We start from the raw sequence: 23,331 nt of genomic DNA on the forward strand, positions 1-23,331 counted from the left end.
CATGCTTTTCACAGTATGTTGCAGACATCAGTACACTTAATAAGCATGCTTATCATTAACTTGAATTCTGTAGAACTTTACCATCACCCTAGAAAGTTTCCTGAAGCCTCTTCTCAGCCATTCTCCACCTTCACCCATAGAGGCAACCTGTCCTGCCTTTTTTCACCTTAGATTTGTCTGTTCTAGAACAAGTAATGTTCTTTTAATTAATTATACAACTCGCAGTGCTTAAGCTTGCATATATCAAATTCCTTAATTCTGTTCAGAGCCAAATTAGGTATTTTAAATGAGCATCCAAGTTAGTACTAGTATGGTATTTTTTTCTTTATTTTAAGACGAAGTCTTTCTCTGTTGCCCAGGTTGGTATGCAGTGGCGTGATTTCGATTCACTGCAGCCTCCACCTCCCACGTTCAAGTGATTCTCCTGCCTCAGCTTCCCAAGTAGCTGGGATTACAGGCGTATGCCACCACACCCAGCTTATTTTTGTACTTTTAGTAGAGATGGGGTTTCATCATGTTGGTCAAGCTGGTCTCGAACTTTTGACCTCAAGTGATCTGCCTGCCTGGACCTCCCAAAGTGCTGGAATTACAGGCATGAGCCACCATGCCTGGCCTACGATGGTATTTTTTTTTTTATTATTTTTTTTTTTGAGACAGGGTTTTGCTCTTGTTGCCCAGACTGGAGTGCAATGGTGCGATCTCGGCTCACTGCAACCTCCGCTTCCCAGATTCAAGTGATTCTCCTGCCTCAGCCTCCTAAGCAGCTGGAAATTGCAGGCATGTGCCACCACGCCCTGCTAATTTTTGTATTGTTAGTAGAGACGGGGTTTCTCCATGTTGGTTAGGCTGGTGTTGAACTCCTGACCTTAGGTGATCCGCCTGCCTTGGCCTCCCAAAGTTCTGAATTACAGGTGTGAGCCACTGCTCCTGGCCTGGTACTTGTATGAGGAAATATTAATGCTGTACTTTTCACTTTTTGTTATCTTTATGTAGGACCACCCATAACACAATCAAGCTTGATAAACAGCCGTGACCAGCCTGGGACAAGTGCAGTGCCCAATCTTGCATCAGTGGGAACAAGACTACCTCCTCCTTTGCCCCAGAACCTCCTTTACACAGTTTCAGAACGTAAGTACATGTTGTTTGACTTAAAATTGACAGGGTATAGAAAAGCCAAGTTGTCTCATATCAGTATTACCCTTTAAAACATTGTAAATAGTTTCTGTTCTTATCGATTCTAAAAATTATATTTGTATTCACAATACAGTTTATCATGTGTTTGTGCTATATAGACATATTTTAATTTTGTGTGATATGGGAGAGAAAGGCAGGGCTTTCTGTTTCGGAGAATTTTACTCTGCCATGGAGTAGTAACATTTATTCTCTCCTTTTTATTTTTTTGAGATGGAGTCTCTCTGTCACCCAGGCTGGAGTGCAGTGGCGTAGTCTCTGCTCACTGCAACCTCTGCTTTCCAGGTTCAACTGATTCTCTTGCCTCAGCCTCCCAAGTAGCTGGGACAACAGGCACGTGCCACCGTGCCCAGCTAATTTTTGTACTTTTAGTAGAGATGGGGTTTCACCATGTTGGCCAGGCTGGTCTCAAACTCCTGACCTCAGGTGATCTACCTGCCTTGGCCTCCCAAAGTGCTGGGATTACAGGTGTGAATCACCTGTGCCCAGCCTAATGTCAAGTCCTTCTAAAGGAAATTTATTTTGATGCTTTTTAAAAAAATTGTTTATCCTATTGATTTTCTAAAATGTAAGATATATCTCCTAAGAAGTATACAAAAGAGCGGGTTAAATATGCCTAATAATTAACTTGCATACTGAAATGAAGATAGAGAGCATCATTTAAATTGTAAGATTCTGTATTTAGGCTGTTTGTAACATTCACATTTAATTGTAATTATACATTTTTCTTGGGCCTGGCACAGTAGCTCATTCCTGTAATCCTAGCTCTTTGGGAGGCCGAGGTGGGCAAATCACCTGAGGCTGGGAGTTCGAGACCAGTCTTACCAACATGGAGAAACCCTGTCTCTACTAAAAATGCAAAATTAGCTGGGCATGATGGAGCATGCCTGTAGTCCCAGCAACTCAGGAGGCTGAGGCAGGAGAATCGCTTGTACCTGGACGTAGGTCGCAGTGAGCTGAGATCGCACCACTGCACTCCAGCCTGGGTGACAGAGCAAAACTCTGTCTCAGGAAAAAACAAAACAAACAAACAAAAAACCATTTTTCTTGAATCCTAATTCTCTTTTATTTCTTAGGTGTTTTATTGTTTACTAAAGCTTTAAAAAATTACTTTCTTCAAAAACATTTTTTTAAAAGGTAGTTGGTTGTTAAAAATGTCAAATTAGAAGATTTTTTTTTTTTTTTTTACAAGGCCAGGTAACTTTATGGATATGTTCATCTTTTATGTAACTGTGTTTATCATAAAGTTTGTTTTGCATTCTAAACATTTCTGTATGTCTTTCATGTCTTGGAGAGGCAATTCAGCAAACTTGTTAAGCCCAGTTTCAAATCCTGGTTTTATCATTTACTATCTTTGTGACCTTGAGTAAGTTGCTTAGCCTCTCTGTAGCTCAATTTCCTCTTCTTTAAAATGAGAGTAATATTACCTCATTAAGGTTGTTTTGAGGAATAAATTAGTACATCTAAAGCATCTAAAAAAGTGCCTAGCCACTAGTAAGCTATAAGGATTCATTAGTATATTATTGTAGTTATTATTGTTTCCTGAAATTTCAAACTCTGAAATCAAATATATTAACTTCTTAAATCTGTACCTTCGACTATCCCTGTTTTTGTCAATGGAATAACACCCACCTAATGTCTAGAATTGAAACCTTCACAGGTCTGACTTATTGCTTTGCTTTTTTACATCTAGTTAATCAAAATATCTTTTTTCTTTGAAGTATCCGTTTCTATTTCTTCTTTGGCCTGTGCCGTCATCCACTCTAGATCACCTCACATTTGGATTGTTACTGCAGCCTACTTCACACCATTATGTTTTATGTTTAACTTCCTTAAGTCATACCACATAATGCTACTGAGCTAATTTTCCTGAGAAATCCAACCATGAAAGTTCCTTAAGAGAACTTTTTGGTGGCTACCATTTCTTTCTGAGCCATCAATAAATCCCTCTTTAGGGCTTCTAACTCCTTTTTTTTTTTGTCTTTTTCTTTTTTTTGAGACAAAGTCTTGCTCTGTCACCCAGGCTGGAGTGCAGTGATGCAGTCTCAACTCCCTGCAACCTTTGCCTCTCGGGTTCAAGCAATTCTTATGCCTCAGCCTCCCAAGTAGCTGGGATTATAGGAATGTATCACTATACCCAGCTAATCTTTTTGTATTTTTAGTAGAGACAGGGTTTTGTCATGTTGGCTAGGTGTCAAACTCCTGGCCTCAAGTGATCTGGCCGCCTTGGCCTTGCAAAGTGTGCTGGGATTACAAGTGTGAGCTGCCACTCCTGGCCTTTTTTTTTTTTTTTTTTTTTGAGACAGGGTCTCACTCTATTCCCCAGGCTGAAGTGCAGTGCTGCCATCTTGGCTCACTGCAACCTCAACCTTCCAGGCTAAGTGATCCTCCTACCTCAGCCACCCAAATAGCTGGGGCCACAGGCATGTGCCACCACACCCGGCTAATTTAAAAAATTTTTTTATAGAGATGGAGTCTCACTATGTTGCTCAGGCTGGTCTCAAATTTCTGGGCTCATGTTTCTCCCACCTGAGCATCCCAAAGGGTTGGGATTACAGGCATGAGCCACCGTTACTGGCCTTTAACTCTTTCAATAATCTACCTCTTCCTTCTTGGCAATCTTTGTCCACTGTTCTTCAACATGCACCTTCTCTGGTCATGCCAATTATACCCTTTCTGTGCCCATGTCATGACTCAACTCCCCCCGCCCCCATCTTCTTTCCTACCAATATACTCTGTCTTCACCTCTTTCTAGGCCCAAATTCTAAGTATACTTGGAAGACATTATTGCTCTCTTCTTTCTATCTATCTATCTAGACAGAGTCTCACTTTGTTACCCAGGCTGGAGTGCGGTGGTGAAATCTCAGCTCATTGCAACCTCTGCCTCCCAGGTTCAAGTGATGCTTGTGCCTCAGCCTCCAGTTAGCTGGGATTACAGGTGCCCACCACCACACCTGGCCAATTTTTGTATTTTTAGTAGAGATGGGGTTTCACCATGTTGGCAAGGCTGGTCTCAAACTCCTGACCTCAGGTGATCCGCCTGCCTTGGCCTCTCAGAGTGCTGGGATTACAGGCATGAACCTCTGTGCCTTGCCTATTGCTCTGTTTTAAACTCTTACAATACCAAAAAGCATTTATTACGTGATGACATATATATAGGCCTACTGTTTGATTTTTTTAAATATACGTAAATCTTACATTCAACTGAGCTTCTACAGAACAGAAATCACATTTGATACTTAAGTAATTGTTTTTCCTGTTTCATATTTAGTATCTCTCTCTATTCTGATGGCTATAGTATCTTTTCATAGAACATGTTTGTTACTTATTTTTTAATTATGGGAAATCTCAAATATATATAAAAGTAAAGAGGACAGTATATTGAACTCCGGTGTACCCAGTATAATGAAGTTCTTTGTACTTATCCCTCAGTTTCAGCCGTTATCAATTTATAGCGAAGCCTCTTTTATCTATTTCCCCCTGAATCAGCTCTTAATATTGTTTGCCTTTTGGACTTGTAAATATGAAAAAGTGGACTATTTATTCCAGAGTGTGTAGCAGATGGCATATTTTTATGCTGTTAAATTTGGTATTATGACTCATGATAAAAATTCCATCTTTTTAATTTAAAAAAAATCTGGCAATTACCATTTATTTTTATATTGTTAAATTTAACATTGTGACTCACTCTATAAATATTCCATTTGGTTTTAATTTTTAAAAATCTGGCAGTTGCCATTTATTTCAGTGACTTAGCTTAATAAATAAATTAATTTGGCAAATATTTGTTGAATGTCTACTATGTGTCAGGCATCATGCCAGACACTAAGGAGCCAAGGTGAATAAGATTAATTAGATCTCATGTTTTTTGAAATCCATTTTTCTGTTTTATTTAAAAGTAAGACTATTTTGTGATAGATGAGTAAAGGCTTTTGAGAACTGTATTTCCAAATTATTATTTTTTTTGAGACAGTCTTGCTCTGTTGCCCAGGCTGGAGTGCAGTGGCGCAACCTTTACCCCCCAGGTTTAAGCTTGTGCCCCAGCCTCCTGGGTAGTTGGGACTACAGTTGTGGGCCCCCATGCCCAGCTAATTTTTGTATTTTTAGTACAAATAGGGTTTCGCCATGTTGGCCAGGCAAGTCTCAAACTCTTGGCCTCAAGTTATCTGCCTGCCTCAGCTTCTCAAAGTGCTGGGATTATAAGTGTGAGCCACCGTGCCCAGCCTCTAAACTCATTTAAGACTGGTAACATTTCTAAGAAAATTCTTGGGACCAGTACAGTTAGCAGTTTCTTATTTTGGCAGGTTAAGGTCTGTATATGAAAATATCTTACTTTAATTTTAAAAATACATTTTTAAACTGAAGAAAGGACATAATCTCAGAATAAAGGATAATTTAAAAAAAAATTTATTTAAAAGTTTTGAAATTTTTAGTAGACACAGGTTCTTGCTTTGTTGCCCAGGCTGGTCTCAAACTGTGGGCTCAATTGATACTCCCGCCTCAGCCTCCCAAAGTGCTGGGATTACAGGTGTGAGCCATCACACCCGACCTCAAGGACAATCTTTTAATTAAACAAAAAAAAATCTTTTGTATATAGAGGCAGGGTTTTGCTGTCTTGCCCAGGCTGGGTGTCTAAGCAGTTCTCTTGCCTTGGCCTCCCAAAGTGGGTAGGATTATAGGCATAAGCCACTATGCCTGACTCAATCTTTTAATATTTGATTTCATGAAATAACACTACATTTTCCCCCCATTTTTGTCTTAGACCAATAAAAGGTGATAATTTCCCATTAGCATTTGTGAATTACTGCTTTAGAGGATTGTCTTCTATGCTGCATCAGTATTGATAAACAGATTTGATTGGTTGGCAACTGAATATTTTGAAAGTTATAGAATATTCATATTGAACACTTCAGAAGTCTGCTATGCAGAGAAATGTGTGGTTTTCTTTCTTGTCAAATCTGATTCTAAAATTTATAGAGAAATTTTGAAAACTAGTAGAGTTCCTGATAATCTAAACATTAAAAAGGGGGAGATGTGTAGTATAGTTTGTCAGGCATAAGTTTATTTATTTATTTATTTTTAGACAGAGTCTTGCTCTGTTGCCCAGGCTGGAGTGCAGTGGTGCGATCTCAACTCACTGCAGCCTCCGCCTCCGCCTCCTGATTTCAAGCAATTCTTTTGCTTCAGCCTCCCCAGTAGCTGGGATTACAGGCACACACCACCAAGCCTGGCTAATTTTTTTTGTATTTTTAGTAAAGACAGGGTTTCACCATGTTGGCTAGGCTGGTTCGAAACTCCTGACCTCAGGTGATCCTCCCGACTCAGCCTCCCAAAGTGCTGGGATTACAGGGGTGAGCCACCACTCTTGGCCTCAGTTTTTAATATCCTTCTATTAACTTTTCTAATAAGTTTTTAATATTTTTCTATTCAGTTGATTTTAAGATAGTTTTTGAGCTGGGAGTGGTGGCTCATGCCTGTAATCCCATCTCTTTGAGAGGCTAAGGCAGGCAGATCACCTGAGGTCAGGAGTTTGAGACCAGCGTGATCAACATGGTGAAATCCCATCTCTACTAAAAATACAAAAATTAGCTGGTTGTGGTGGCAGGCGCCTGTAATTCCAGCTACTGGGGAGGCTGAGGCCAGGGAATCACTTGAACCTGGGAGGCAGCGGTTGCACTGAGCTGAGATTGCGCCGTTGCACTCTAGCCTAGGCAGCAAGAGCGAAACGCCGTCTCAAAAAAATAAATAAAATAAAATAGTTTTAAAAATATTTTTGTGTTTAAGTCAGACAATTGAATCCTTCACATTGTTCAAGTTTATTTTTCTAAATACAGGTCAAGCATTCCCTGTCTGAAATGCTCCAAAATTAGAAACTTTTTGAGTGCCAGTATGATGCTGAAAGGAATTACTCATTGAAGCATTTTGGATTTTGGATTTTAAGATTCGTGATGTTCAGCCAGTAACTATAATTCAGAGATTCAAAAATGAAAAAATCTGAAATCTGAAACAGTTCTGGTCTCAAACCTTTTGGATATGGGATACTCAACTTATACTATAATTGGTAATTTCAAAAAGATTAGAAGTTTGGTTCAAATAAAGTAAAAAGCTATATGTATGTTTTCAGTGTGTAATGAGAACTTGAGCTATCTTAAAAGTTAAACAAGTTGGGAAAGTTTGTTAAGTCATGGATATTTTATTGTTATTAAAATTAATATTAAAATTCACAGCCAGAAAATACAGGTGAAAATGCATATCAAATGGTGTTTAGTTGTACAAATTATGTCAATAAGGACCCAAAGTAAACACAGAAAAGCGAAATCTGGATTTTTGAAGGTAGGAGTTGGAGTCTGCTCAATGTTAGGTACTAGGAATATACAGATAAATAAGAAATGGTCCTCCAAGAATCTAAAAATCTAATAGTGGGAAAGAAATAGATTTAAAAAAATCCACAAAATGAAAACTCATTACACTATTTTTCTATTACAGCTAAAAAAAAAAATCCCAGGTAACAAAGGAAGTAATTCTGTGAGAAATAAAGCACTCATTTAGGCTGCGGTTGTCACTTGTTTTGGAGAAAGAAAAGTTGGATGTTAAAATAAGAAATAGAATTACCTGATTGTAAAACTGAATAGGATATACACAGTTCCTGGTAAAGTTAATACTGGCTGGATGCAGTGGTTTACCCCTGTAATCCCAGCACATTCAAAGGCCAAGGTTGGGAGGATTGCTTGAGCCCAGGAGTTCAAGGCTGCAGATAGTGCCATTATACTCTAGTCCGGACAGCAGAGAGAAGTAAGACCCTGTCTTAAAAAAAAAAAAAAAAAATTGATTATAATTTAGAAAAGACTTTGAAATTTTGTTACTTTTCTTGAGTTAAAATGTCATAGACCCTGTGAAAATAACTTAAATAACGAACTGTATTTGGAATTTTGTGTAAAGACAGTAGTCAACTGTTAAAATCAACTATTTCCTCTGAAGTACTTAAAATTTTCCCATGCCCCCGCCCTCTTTATTTCTTTTTGAGACAGAGTCTTGTTGTGCTGCCCAGCTAGAGGGTGGTGGCATCATGGCTCCTTGTAGCCTCAACCTTTCAGACTCTGGAAATCCTCCTACCTCAGCCTCCTGAGTAGTCGGGACCACAGGCATGAGCCACCATGCCCAGCTGATTTTTTAAATTATTTATAAAGATGAGATCTTTCTGTGTTGCCGAGGCTGGTCTTGACCTCCTGGGCTTGAGCTGTCCCCCCATCTTAGTCCCCCAAAGTGCTGGGATTACAGGCATAAGCCACCACGCCCAGCTTACCCCAATTTTAAAAACATTTATTTATTTATTTACTTTTTTTTTTTTTAGAAACAGGGTCTTGCTCTGTTGCCCAGGGTGGAGTGTAGTGGCGTGATTCTAGCTCACTGCAGCCTTGAACCCCTGGGCTTAAGTGGTCACCCCACCACAGCCTCCCAAATAACTAGACTGTACAGGCACATGCCACACCATGCCCAGCTAATGTTGAAATTTTTTGTAGAGAGTTGCTGTGTTGCCTAAGATGGTCTCAAACTCCTGGCCTGGAGCAGTCCTCTCACCTTGGCCTACCAGAGTGCTTGGATTACAGACCTGAGGCATTGCATTTGGACCCCTAATTTTTTTTTTTTTTTTTTTTTTTGCGTGGGGGTTTCTTAGAGAAAGAAGAACCAGAGAACTTGCTAGAAAGGAGACCAGAGAACTTGCTAGATAAAATCTTAAAGAGCTGTACCACTGCAGCCTCCAAGTTTTAACTCACCAACTCAGTATATACTTTGGCTTTTACAAGACTATTATTAAGTAAAATATACTCTCTTTTCTACCTTGCTTTTGGTCTGTTCTGCTTCTTGAAGAAGCATAGTAAAGATACTTTCTAACTGCTAAGTTTGTTCATTGTACTGGATGTGTGAAAAAGTAAGAGTAGTAGGTAACATCCTGGATTCTAGAGACCGATTCTTAGGTTGAAGATAACTGTCCAGTCTTAATATGAATTCACATAAATCTTTATCTTTCAGAAAATACTTTCCTACTAACTGTATAAAATTGTTAAAACACTATAGATCTAAATTTGAGTTTTGCTCATTTAATTCTGTGGCATACACAATATTTCTATGTAGAATAATGGATTTGATGGCTAGAAAAGTAAGTCAGTGTCTAATAGAGTCCTTGTATATTGTCTAGAGCAGGGGTCCCCACCCCCCAGGTCACGGTGGCATTAAATTATCATAGGAGAACCAACCGTATTGTAAATTGCACATGCGAAAGATCTAAGTTGCGTACTCTGTATGAGAATCCAGTGCCTGATAATCTGAAGTGGAGCAGTTTCAAACTAAAGTCATCACCTCCACCCACTCCCGCCAATTGTGGAAAAATTGTCTTCCATGGAACCGGTCCCTAGTGTCAGAAAGCTTGGGGACTGCTGGTCTAGAGGCTTTCTCCCCCTTGTGTTTGGTCTGATTCATGTTGTATTAGTTGTGATATTGTCTGTTTCAACATACAGATATTCATCCAAAGAAATACTTAATTGTCATTTGGGTACTTTAAGCTTTCATTTTTTCTTTAAGTGACTGTTTGATTTATATTATGCATCAGGCACTGTTTAGGCCTTGGAACTTCCCAAGTGTACCAGGAACCTTGTATTCTAATTGAGAAGACACATAAATATGGCCAGTATTGGGAAGATGTAGCTTTTTATTTTTTCTGGAGTTGAGTTTTTAGCTTAAAACTTATGATTTTTTTCCTGTGAATACTCTTAAAGACAAAATCAGGAAAATTATACAGAGTGGGTAAAATTTTAGGTTGAATAAAGGCTGTCTTTATTCTGACTAGAGTTAATATTAAGAAGTTGAAAATACTGATATTAGGCATGTTACCTATATTAACAATTTAAGATGAGAACATGAACTTGGGATGTTTGCAGTTTGGAAACTCTCTACCCTGACCAAAACTAAACTGAATGAATATAAATTCTGACAGACTGATCTTCACCATTACTGTAACCTATTTGATATTGAACATTTTTTTATTATGTAGCTGGGCGTGTAGGCATGTAACTGTAGTCCCAGCCCCTTGGGAGACTGAGGCAGGGGAAGATCCCTTGAGGCCAGGAGTTCCAGCTGCAGTGAGCTGTGATCACACCTATGAATAGCCACTGTACTTTAGCCTGGATAACATAGTAAGACCTCATCTCAAATTTAAAAGAGAAAACATATTATTATGGAAAATTTCAAATACAACATACATAGAAGTAGACTGTATAATGTAGTGAATCTCCATGTACTTATTTCTGGCTTCAACAGTTAATCAATGTGGTTAATCTTGCTTCATCCATAATCTACTCCTGACGATTATTTTAGTGCTGTGGGGTTTGTTTTTTCTGTTTTTGTTTTTTGACAAAGTCTTGCTCTGTCACCCAGCCTTCAGTACGGTGGCATAATCTTGGCTCTCTGCAGTCTTGACCTCCTGAGCTCAGCAGTCCTCCTGTCTCAGCCTCATGAGTAGCTGGCAGCACAGATGCATGCCACCACACATGGCTGATTTTTAAATTTTTTGTAGAGATGAGTGCTCCCAATGTTGCCCAGGCTGGTCTCAAACTCCTGGGCTCAAGCAGTCCTCCAGCCTCAGCCTCCCAAAGTGCTGGGATTACAGATGTGAGCCATCACACCCGACCTTAGTTTTTATTTTTGGTTTTTCTTTTATGACTCCTCAAAATTTAGCTTAATGACATGATTGTTTTAGAATAAGTCCCAAACATAACAGCATTTTATCTGTAACAACTTATGTATCTTTAAAGATAAAAATTAAACATACATACACACAAAATCATACACACAGTACTATTATCACAGTCCCCCCAAAATTTGTAACAGTTTACTATTGCTTGTGAAATATCCAGTTAGTTTTCATATTTCCCAATTGTATCATAAATGCCCTTTTATACCTGGTTTATTTGAAGCTATATCCAAACAGAGTTATACCTTACGTTTAGTTGATATCTTAAGTCTTTATAGAAATATTCCTTACTTTTTTTTCCCCCCCTTGGCATTTATTTGTTGAAGAAACAGATCATTTGTCCTGAAGAATTTTCTCACATTTTAGACTTGGCAGATTCATGTTCTGGGGTCATCTAACACATTCCTCTGTCCCCTGTATTCCCTGTAAATTGGAAGTTAGAGCTAGGTATTTGATAAGATTCATTTTTTTTCTTTTTCTGGCAAGAACATTTTATAGATAGCGTTATGTACTTCCTACACAGTGCATTATAATGCTCATGATGTCTGGTTGTCTCTTTTCTGTATTATAAATATTGATGAGTGTGTAGAGGTGTTTTCATCCTGATCCATTCATTTTAAAACTTCCTTGATGGTTTCAACAGCCGTTTTTGATCATCGCCTGGATTTGCCGTTGTATATGAAACTCTAAATGTATAGTTTCTTCTGCATTTATTGCTGGCATTCCATATAGTTGACTGTAACAACCATTTGGTTAACCTGAAATGCAGTTTTTACAGAAGACACATGATATATGTATTCTCTTTCATTTATCAATTTAAAGAATGAGTTGATTGCCTAGTTTTTTCCAAAGGGAACTCCTGGTTTTTTGTTTTTTTCTTTTTAAGTATCATTATGAACTCATGAATTTTTAACACTTGATATGTTTCACTCCATTATAGTCTTTTTTGATGTTCAGATTGTCTCATCTTTAATCAGTGGGAGCCTCTTCATGTTGGCTTCTGATCTTTTTTTTTTTTTTTTTTTAATTTTTGACATGCCAGTCTTTGGTAACTCTCTTGCGTCTGGAAGGACAAGGTATACCAAGGAAGTACCAGGCTCATCTTACAGATTTTCTGCCCTGACCTAGAATTGGCCCTTTGTCTAAAGAACTCTGTTGCTTTTATAAGTAGTATTTAGAGACTCAGTAGGAATTGTTTAAGAAAGTCAGGCTACATTTGAATTAATTGCCATCTTTTTGAGGTATTTGTTTTTTTATTTTAATTTATTTATTATTATTTTATTTTATTTTTTTGAGACGGAGTCTTACTTTGCCACCCAGGCTGGAGTACAGTGGCGCGGTCTCGGCTCACTACATCCTCTGCCTCCTGGGTTCAAGCAATTCTCTGCCTCAGCCTCCCAAGTAGCTGAGATTACAGGCACCCACCACGTTTGGCTAATTTTTTTGTATTTTTAGTAGAGACGGGGTTTCACCATCTTGGCCAGGCTGGTCTTGAACTCCTGACCTCGTGATCCACCCACCTCAGCCTCCCAAAGTGCTGGGATTACAGGCGTGAGCCACCGCACCCGGCCTTGTTTTTTATTTTGAGGCAGAGTCTTTCTGTGTCACCCAGACTGGAGCGCAGTGGCGCGATCTCAGCTCACTGCAACCTCTGCCTCCTGGGTTCAAGTGATTCTTGTGCCTCAGCCTCCAGAGTAGCTGGGATTACAGATGTGCACCATCATGCCTGGCTAATTTTTGTAATTTTAGTAGAGATGGGGTTTTACCATGTTGCCCAGCCTGGTCTGAAATTCCGGAGCTCAAGGGATCCACCTGCCGTGGCCTCCCGAAGTGCTAGGATTATAGGTATGAGCCATTGTGCTCGGCCTTTCTAAAGTATTTGAATTGTACGTTCTTTGTCAGTAGTTTTAAAAACAGACATTTGGCAAAGTAGCCTTTTGGTTTCCAGTTTACTTTGAGACAGCTATGATTAATTAGATACACTCAGTACATTGAGTGATGTATCATACATTTAAAGTAGTCATACAGACTAAGATTGTACTTCCCATTTTTCTATGTATTTATGTATTTTTATTTTTTAATTAAATTTTTTTCTTTTAAAGACAGCATCTCACCCTGTCACCTAAGCTGGAGTACAGTGGCACAATCGTGGCTCACTGCAGCCTCGACCCTCTGGCTCAAGTGATTCTCCCGCCTTAGCCTCCCAAATAGCTAGGATTACAGGCGTGCACCCCCACGCGTGGCTAATTTTTAAAATATTTAGTGGAGACAGTGTCTCGGTATGTTACTCAGGCTGGTCTCAAACTGCTGGGCTCAAGTAATCCTCACACCTTGGCCTCCTAAATTGTTGGGATTGTAGATGTCAGCCACTGCACCTGGCCCCGTTTTTCTCTTTAACATACTACTTCATTCTGCTGATAGGTCACTCTTCACAAGTAATTCTCTGCCATTGATTGTGTGCTTACAACTATTTGTTCACCTCGTTGAGAATATGTTAAACTGGGCCAGGCATGGTGGCTCATGCCTGTAATCCCAGAATTTTGGGAGGCCAACATGTGTGGATCACCTGAGGTCAGGAGTTTGAGACCAGCCTGGCCAACATGATGAAACCCCGCCTCTACTAAAAATACAAAAAATTAGCTGGGCATGGCGGCAGGCGCCTGAAATCCCAGCTACTCGGGAGGCTGAGACAGGAGAATTGCTTAAACCTGGGAGGCGGAGGTTGCCGTGAGCCCAGATCATGCAGTACTCCAGCCTGGGTGACAGAGTGAGACTGAGGCAGGAGAATTGCTTAGACCTGGGAGGCGGAGGTTGCCGTGAGCCCAGATCATGCCGTGAGCCCAGATCATGCAGCCCAGATCATGCAGTACTCCAGCCTGGGTGACAGAGTCTCAAAAAAAAAAAAAAAAGAAAAGAAAAGAAAAAGAAAAAAAAATACGTTAAATTGCTTTGCAGTGTAATACTTAGCTGATTCTTTTTAAATGTACTTTTTTTTTTCCCCATCAACTTTTAAGTTCCAGGGGACATATGTAGGATGTACAGGTTTGTTACATAGGTAAATGTGTGCCATGGTGGATTGCTGCACAGATCAACCTACCACCTAGGTATTAAGCCCAACATCCATTAGAAATGTAAATTTTAAAAGGGTTAATGCTAAGTGCACAGTTATACAGATGATTTGTTACTTCCTCTTTTGCTTCTTATATAGGAAGAAAAGGGTAGTGAAGTTTAGCATCTCTATATTCCCTTTAGAGACTTACTATGAAACCAAGTGGTTCCTTTCCTGTCTTATTAAGGTGCATTTAAAATATTTAGGGATTTTACAGCTTTTAAGGACATTTCACCAGGTATAAAAAAAAATTCAAGGCTGGACGCCAGGCCCGGTGGCACTTTGGGAGGCTGAGGCAGGTGGATCACGAGGTCAGGAGATCGAGACCATTCTGTCTAGCATGGTGAAACCCTGTCTTTACTAAAAATACAAAACAATTAGCCAGGTGTGGTGGCAGGCGCCTGTAGTCTCAGCTACTTGGGAGGCTGAGGCAGGAGAATGATGTGAACCTGGGAGGCAGAGCTAAATATGTTTTCTTTCAAAAAGTGCTTCTTAATATCCAGGATGATTTCATGTGTCCAGTGCTGTGCTGGTCTGTTTGTCTTTTTTTTTTTTTTTTTTTTTTTGAGACAGAGTCTTACTTTGTCGCCTAGGTTGGAGTGGCATGATCTTGGCTCACTGCAACCTCCACCTCCCGGGTTCAAGCAGTTCTTTGCCTCAACCTCCCTAGTAGCTGGGATTACAGGTGCCTGCCACCATGCCTGGCTAATTTTTGTATTTTTAGTAGAGACTGGGTTTCACCATCTTGGCCAGGCTGGTCTTGAACTCCTGACCTCGTGGTCCACCCGCCTCGGCCTCCCAAAATGCTGAGATTACAGGCGTGAGCCACGTGAGCCACTGTGCCTGGCCTGTCCTTTTCCCTTTCTCAATTTTTGTTACCCATGTGCTCACAGAGATAACACATTTTCACTATCTTTAGTTTTTTCTTTGGAGCATTTCTTATTCTTTGTGAAGGTATGCAGGTAGTGGTTTGTTCTTAATGCCTTTATCTTTTATTCTGCCCTTAGATATGGAAGCATATTTTGTGCAAACCTGAAATTATGTGGGTTGGTTGGAGGGGGGTGGTTTTCTTTTTAATGGATATGACAGTTTTCATACCTGCATATCTCATTGGATAGAAAAATTGTGTATAATTAGTAGCTCAGGGCTCCTTTTTCTAATAACCTGATATGGTTCACTGTTCAGCTTTGGATACAATTAGCATGTAGTGTTCTCCACTTAAGATCAGAAAAGATGGAGATTATATATACTACCTAATTCTTATTCTTTTCTTTATACCTCGATGGATCCTAACCAGTTGCATGTCTGTTCTTTCTTGAGTTAGAAAGAATCCCAGGGACATCTTTCTGTACTTCTATTCCTGTTGGTTTAATTTCTCTGTTTTTGGCTCAAAGTCTCAGGAAACACATCATCACCTAAGAGAAGCTTGTGACTCTCATTCCCAGCTGCCCTCCTATTCTTTCCTCTGTAGGACAGCCCATGTACTCTCGTGAACATGGTGCTGCTGCATCTGAGCGACTTCAGTTGGGGACACCGCCTCCTCTGTTGGCAGCTCGTTTGGTGCCACCTCGAAACCTCATGGGATCCTCCATTGGGTACCATACCTCAGTCTCCAGCCCTACCCCTCTGGTTCCAGGTAAGCTTTGCTACAGATGGCCATCCACCTCACTGATCTTTTTTACCTTAAGCTGGCCAGCCTAAGCAGTGACCTGGCATCCTGATCTGCTGTCATAAAGTCCCATTAAAGCTCATAGGTAGTTTTATTTTCTGTTCCTTTGCTTCTTTGGTTTGTCTCTAGTGGCTGCTAGATGATTAGGCCTGTGTATCTGTCATCTCTGGTGTCCTCTATATTTACTTTCAGTGCCTCGGTAACAAAGTGATGCTAGTTCCTTGAGCTAGTTTCTAATCAGGTAGATAGGAAGATAATATCTACTTGAATGTTTTCTGATTAGTTATACATTATAATAAACTAGGTTAATTTTTCTTTGAAACAAAATGAAAAACATCTGGTTTCTTGCCGATCATGTCCTTTTTTCCCTTTTGCCCCTTATATGGTCCTTTTGCCCCTTGTATGGTCCTTTTCCCCCTTGTATGTGTGTATAATGTAGCGATTCTTAAAAATTCTTTTGTCCTATTGACATAGGTATTTTGAAGGATCTGTGGAGTGCTTTGTAGGTGTTTCATGAGGTGTTTTTAACCCTTTCTCACTTTGCCTTTAGATCTTACTCATCTTAATTAACTAAAGGGCTTTTAAGTTAATTGGTGTTCTGTGTATTCCCAGGATTTATAGCACAAGGTCATTTGATTATGTAACTTCTTTAAAACTTTCTGCAGTCTTAACTGTAGGAGATTTTCTGTCAGTAGTGCCAAGTGGTAACTGAAAATTTTTAATCATAATTTGCTGATCCATTTTTAAAAAGATAAAGCAGTATTCATTTTGTATGTTATATTGCATGTAATTTTTAGAGTTGGCATAACCAGGGAAGCTGTTACTTTACATATCATTTTCAAACTGTATCATTCTTCAACACGTTGAAATTTAATAAGAAACTATGTTAGATTTACTTTTAAGCTAGACATATTACAGTGTGTTTCCATCAGGAGGGAATGCTCACAATTAAATACTGTCTTTAGTTGTCTTAAAGAAACAAAAAATTATAAAGAGAAGTTAGAGCAAAAGCTAAAATAATTAAGTATGAAGCCCCCAAAATACTCTTCGGCAGATAACTATAATCATAGTCCTGTAACCATTGAGGCAAAATTATTTGTTTTTATTTGTTTTTTTTTTTTTTTTTTTTTTGAGACGGAGTCTGACTCTGCTACCCAGACTGGAGTGCAAGGGTGTGATCTTGGCTCACTGAAACCTCCACCTCCAGGGTCCAAGCGATTGTCCTGCCTCAGCCTCCTGAGTAGCTGGGATTACAGGCGTGCATCACCAAGCCCAGCTAATTTTTGTATTTTTAGTAGAGACGAGGTTTCACCATGTTGGTCAGGCTGGTCTCGAACTCCTGACCTTGTGATTTACCCACCCTGGCCTCCCAAAGTACTGGAATTATAGGCGTGAGCCACTACACCTGACCCAATTATTTGGTTTTATTAATCATCATCAGGAAACTTTGAGACTGAATGCAAGCCTTAGGAATGAAATAAAAAATCTCTAATAGGAATGTCATTGTGATAATAATTTATTAAATTTTCTGTTCCATCCTTCTCTGAGGAGGACAGTACAAATGCCCCAAATGATTACTTTTCAACATAATTTAACGTTTTATTAGAGGGAGACAGTTCTTAATCTAGTGATGTCTTTTTTGTGTAATTCCATGAGCTGTTCTTAAAACCCGGAAAAAGGGGAAACGTGGGGGTGGGGGGAAGAGAAGGAATGCCAGCCAGCAGTTCTAGTTCTTATATTAGATATCTCAGAATCACCTGTGCTTTAATAGCATTTTATTATTATTGCCTCCTTGTAGCTTGTGGATGTTTTGTGCAAGAAGGAAGTTAGCTGGTGAATCTGAAGTTGGGAGAAGCATAATATTCATGGGAGAGGTTTAATCTAAGAGTATTGGGGGTGAGACATTTTCTGGATTGAGGACTTCTGAATCCTAGTTGTGCTATTTATCGACCGTTGACTCAAATGCCTGTAGTGGCCAGGAGGATCCCCTAAATGAGGATAATTTGCTGATCTTATATTCTGAATCACTTCTATACTCTAAATCATAGAAGTGACTGACATGTATGTGAGCGCGTGTGCTGTTTTATTTGAAATATGGTTTATGTGTGAAACCAGCTGTCTGTCTCTAGTTTGAAGAAGTGCAGATAACCAAATGAATACATTTTCTTTTCACCTCAATTAAAAAGGTGCCTAGACATTGGAGATATGATAGATAACAGAGGAAACTCAGTCCTTCACATATGGTGTTTGTGTTTGTAAAAATTTGTATTAACAAATGTGCATTGGGCTGGGCACGGTGACTCACACCTGTAGTGCCAGCAGTTTGGTAGACTGAGGCCGGCAGATGGCTGAAGCCCAGGAGTTCCAGACCAGTCTGGGCAAGATAGCGAGACCCCATCTCTATTTTTTTTAAATTAAAAAAAAATGTGCATTGACATTTGGATAAGGTAATTAATATATAGAGCAGAAATGAGTAGGTGAGTGAATCTGAAAATACCAGTATTTAAGAATAGATGCATGTATCTATATTCTGTAATAGGAGCATTTTTTTTTCAGTTTCAAAAGGTGTGTCTAGATACTGTAACACAAAGAGAAATGCAGTCTTCACCTCAGGTTCCACATCTGCAGATTCAACCAACTACAGATTGAAAATGTTCAGAAAAAATAAAAATAAAAAATAGCAATACAATAATTAAAAATAATGCAAGTTTTAAAAACAATATCCATAACAGCTATTTACATAGCATTTATATTATGTATTATAATTAACCTAGAGATGTTTTAGAGTATACAAGAGGATTTACCTAGGTTATATGCAAATACCACCACCCTATTTTATATAAAAGTCTTGAACATTTGTGCATTTCGATATCTGTGGGAGGGTCCTAGAACCAGTCCCTCACAGATACTGAGAGGTGACTGTAGGTTGATGTATTTATATTTGTTGGAGAATATATGTTTTTTAAGCAAGTGTTTATTTTAGAACAATGAGAGATGATTTAACCTCCCTCTGATTTGTTGTGTGTTTTGTTGCTTTGTTTTCCCTCAGATACATATGAACCAGATGGTTACAACCCAGAAGCTCCTAGTATTACTAGTTCTGGTAGATCTCAGTACAGACAGTTCTTTTCAAGAACACAGACACAGCGTCCCAATCTGATTGGCCTAACATCTGGAGATATGGATGCAAATCCAAGAGGTGAGAATACCTTGAACTTTTTCTGATGCTAAGTGTTATGCAGTAGTTGGATATAGTTATTACATTTGCATTTCTGGCCTCGCTTGAGGAAATTAAGGTCCAAATTACTTATATATCATCTCTTTGAAGGGTACTATGTATTAATCTCAGATGTTTTTAAATAACTTTATCTCCAAAGTTTATTTTAAAGCTATAGTTAGAATATATTTATTTTTACATACAAATCACACTAATATTACTTAACTACTTCTTTTAGTAGGACTTCAGGCTGTTTTAGTTTTGTTGCTAGGCACTGTGTTAGGTATTGTGTATAGATAGATGAAATTACTGATCTCCTCCTCAAAGAACTGATCATTGAAGGGCCTACTTTGGCACCTCAAAGTACTGGGATTACAGGTGTGAGCCCCTGTGCCCAGCCTAGCATTTTCCTGATCTTTCTTTCTATCCTAGCTTTATTAATTCTTTTTTTTCCTGCCATTAATAACACTATTACCACTATAAGAATAACAAGTTTTGTATGAAGACTACACCAAATGCCTTCTCATATATATATATTTTTATATATATGTATATATTTTTTGAGACAAGGTCTTCTTCTGTCACCTATGCTGGAGTGTAGTGGCGTGATCTCGGCTCACTGCAACCTCTACCTCCCAGGTTCAAGCGATTATCCCACCTCAGCCTCCTGAGTAGCTAGGATTACAGGTGTGCGCCACTACAACCCTGCTAATTTTTGTATTTTTGGTGGAGACGAGGTTTCACCATATTGGTCAGGTTGGTCTTGAACTCCTGACCTCAGGTGATCCAGATCCCACCTTGGCCTCCCAAAGTGCTGGGATTACAGGCATGAGCCACCATACCCAGCCTCATATATATTATTGTCTCTCATGTTTCTGTTTTTATTCTCCCCTTTTACAAGTAAAGACACTGAGGCTTTGAGAGGTTTAAAGAACTTGCCCAAGGTCACGCAGCTGTTAAGTGCCAGAACTAGAATTCAGAGTAGAAGTCATGTTTTGTATACAACAGGACAACAGGATTTCTTTGTTGTCTTGGGCAAGTCATTTAACCTTTAGTTATATCTCCTTCCTTTAATATGACACACTTCATTAAATTTAAAAAAAAAGCATTAGGCAATGTTAGCTGGTAATGATAAAAACTATTTAAGGAGAACATAATGGCATCTCAAATTCTAGAATGTTTTATGCCATCACAGTTGCTGTCTTCTTCATTAGCCTTCTGAAACACAAGTCCCACAAGAGCAAGGATCATGTCTATTTTATTCACCAATGTATACCCAAGGTCTGCTATAGTTGCTGAGCTGTCACATAGCTAAATGTCAAGTGAATGAATCTTTACATCATAATTTCCCTGACAAAGATGAAATGAAATGTACCAACTCCTAACCATATACCTACCCCGGCATTCAGCTCTGGGTTATTCTTTGCTTGGTGGAGTTGCTAAAGTTAAGAGAGATACTCAGGATTTAATAGGCATAGTTTTGTGTTGTTAATTTCTGTTTTGTTCAGTACACCTCTTCCTACCCACAGGTTATTTATTGTAAGGACAGATTCTTAGAATATTTCTGTCAATTTATAGTACTGGCTTTGGATTTTCTTCCCACCTTTAAACCTATAGAAAATCAAAAGAAACACAGTAAACATCTGAATGCCTTCATTTAGATTTACCAGTAATATTTTATTACCTTTGGGCATGAATGCTGTCTTTTCTTTCTTCTCTCCACTCACTTTTTTTTGTTGAATCTCTTGAAAGTTAGTGGTAGACATTGTGAAACTTTAACTCCTTTACCTTATATCTAAGAATAAGACAGTCCTATATAAGCACAGTATTATTGCCACACATAAAACCATAATTCCATAATAATATGCAATTCTTATGATGTGGTTAACTTCTTGTTGAATCACACCAGGAGGCAAATAATGTCCATTAATGGTGCTAAGTTTGATTGCTTGCATAAGGTGATCATTGTTAGAGCTCTCCATTGTTTTTGTTTCTTTGTTTGTTTGTTTCTTTATGAGACTGAGTTTCACTCTTGTTGCCCAGGCTGGAGTGCGATGGTGCAATCTTGGCTCACTGCAACTTCCGTCTCCTGGGTTCAAGTGATTCTCCTGCCTCAGCCTCCCGAGTAGCTGGGATTACAGGCATGCACCATCATGTCTGGCTAATTTTTTTGTATTTTTAGTAGAGACGGGGTTTCCCCACATTGGTCAGGCTGGTCTCGAACTCCCAACCTCAGGTGATCCACCCGCCTTGGCCTCCCAAAGTGCTGGAATTACAGGCGTGAGCCACCGTGCCCGGCCCAGAGCTCTCCATTGTAAATGTAATTTTTGGAGTGTTACTTTGGCACCATAAGTATCTTGTTTTCCAACAACCTTTCACCAGTACTTTTTTCATCTATTGATCATTCATGCCTGAGTCATTTATTACATCGAGGTTAACTTTGAGTTTTGAAACATGGATTTCTAGTTTTTATAGAAAAAGGCATTTGTAACTTTTCTCTGTTAGGCATTTCTAAAAGAGAAATGAAAGTAATTGAGCTATTAATAGTACTTTTTAACTTTTAGACTAAATATATTAATCATTGAGACTCCTGAAAAACTCAGTAATTTGAATTTTTGTTTCCAACAGCTGCTAACATTGTGATCCAGACTGAACCACCAGTTCCTGTTTCGATTAACAGCAACATAACCAGAGTAGTTCTTGAACCAGATAGTCGAAAAAGAGCTATGAGTGGTTTGGACGGGCCACTCACAAAGAAACCTTGGCTGGGAAAGTAAGATAATTTGCTAATTAGTAGCATCTAATTATTATTGTTGTTTGCATTAGTAAATTCATAAAAATAAGATTTGTCATTAATGATTTTCAAACTAGGTATCTTGAAGTTAGGGTTCTAGAAGACATTGTTAGAATGTTGTAAAAATTAAAAAGTTAACAATATTTATAATAGGGTTTTTTTTTTTTTTTTTTTTGAGACGGAGTCGCCCAGGGCGGAGTGCATAATCTCAGCCCACTGCAACCTCCACCTCCCGGGGTGAAGTGATTCTCCTGCCCCAGCCTCCTGAGTAGTGGGATTACAGGTGCCAGCACCATGCCCACCTAATTTTTTGTATTTTTAGTAGAGATGGGGTATCACTGTGTTGGTCAGGCTGGTCTTGAACTCCTGACCTCAGGTGATCCATCCACCTTGGCCTCCCAAAGTGCTGGGATTACAGGTGTGAGCCACCACACCCGGCCCATAAAAGGTATTTCTAATTTGTACCTACCTATTTCTATACCTAACCCAATATTAAAAATTACTGACACACTGGCAATGGATGGAAAAGAAGAAAAAAAATGAAATAAATGGTGAAGAAAATAGCTTAGTACCCTTGCAGAAGTTGAAAATAAGCCATTAAAGATGATGTTCTAGCCGGGCACGGTGGCTCATGCCTGTAATCCCAGCAGTTTGGGAGGCCAAGGCAGGTGGATCACTTGAGGTCAGGAGTTCGAGACCAACCTGACCAAAATGGAGAAACCCAAAATACAAAATTAGCCGGGCGTAATGGTGCATGCCTATAATCCCAGCTACTTGGGAGTCTGAGGTGGGAGAATCACTTGAACCCTGGAGGCGGAGGTTGCAGTGAACCGAGATCTCACCATTGCACTCTAGCCTGGGCAAAAAGAGCAAAACTCCTCAAAAAAGAAAAAAAAAGATGATGTTCTAGCCTTAATTTAATTTAATGATGTTAGAGTCCTTGATAATTGTGGTAGATCTTTATGTTAGATCTTTTTAGCGTATGATTTTAAGTGTTAGTTGGGCCTTTTCTTTTTGTAATCTATTGCTGTTCACCTTTCTCTTCACCTTTTCTATTCTCACGTAATAAGAATAATGTCGGCCGGGCGTAGTAGCTCACACCTGTAATCCCAGCACTTTGGGAGGCCGAGGCGGGTAGATCACTGACGTCAGGAGTTTGAGACCAGCCTGGCCAACATGGTGAAACCTTGACTGTACTAAGAATACAAAAATTAGTCGAGCATGGTGGTGTGTGCCTGTAATCCCAGATACTAAGGAAACTGAGGCAAGGGAATCACTTGAACCCAGGAGGTGGGGGTTGCAGCGGACCGAGATCATGCCACGGCTCTCCAGCCTGGGCAATGGAGTGAGACTCTGTCTACAAAAAAAAAAAAGAATAATGTGAAAATTGCTTAGTAATTTCTGAAGAATGTTAAGGGCTCACAAAAGGCACTTTAAACAAATTAATCAATGCAATTAATTTATTGTATAGAGATGTGGTCTTACTATGTTCCCCAGACTGGTCTGGAAGCCCTGGGCTCAACCAGTCCTTCTGCCTTGGCCTCTCAGAGTGCTGGCATTACAGGCATGAGCCACTGCGCCCAGCCTGTAACCTGTTTCTTGT

At 39.3% G+C, this 23,331-nt stretch overlaps 1 protein-coding gene across 3 annotated transcripts in view; it reads left to right on the forward strand.

Moving 5' to 3' along the window:
* RBM27 (RNA binding motif protein 27) overlaps nt 1-23,331 on the forward strand; it is an 87,804-nt gene that overhangs the window by 34,376 nt on the left and 30,097 nt on the right. For 2 of the 3 annotated variants that reach the window (NM_001261062.1, XM_078004123.1), the window contains 4 exon segments: nt 994-1,128; nt 15,520-15,684; nt 18,767-18,916; nt 21,563-21,707. In NM_001261062.1, coding sequence (NP_001247991.1) covers nt 994-1,128; nt 15,520-15,684; nt 18,767-18,916; nt 21,563-21,707 — 595 coding nt within the window. 3 annotated transcript variants of the gene reach the window in all.

The sequence above is a fragment of the Macaca mulatta genome, chromosome 6 (assembly GCF_049350105.2).
Source record: "Macaca mulatta isolate MMU2019108-1 chromosome 6, T2T-MMU8v2.0, whole genome shotgun sequence".
NCBI classification, from domain to species: Eukaryota; Metazoa; Chordata; class Mammalia; order Primates; family Cercopithecidae; genus Macaca; species Macaca mulatta.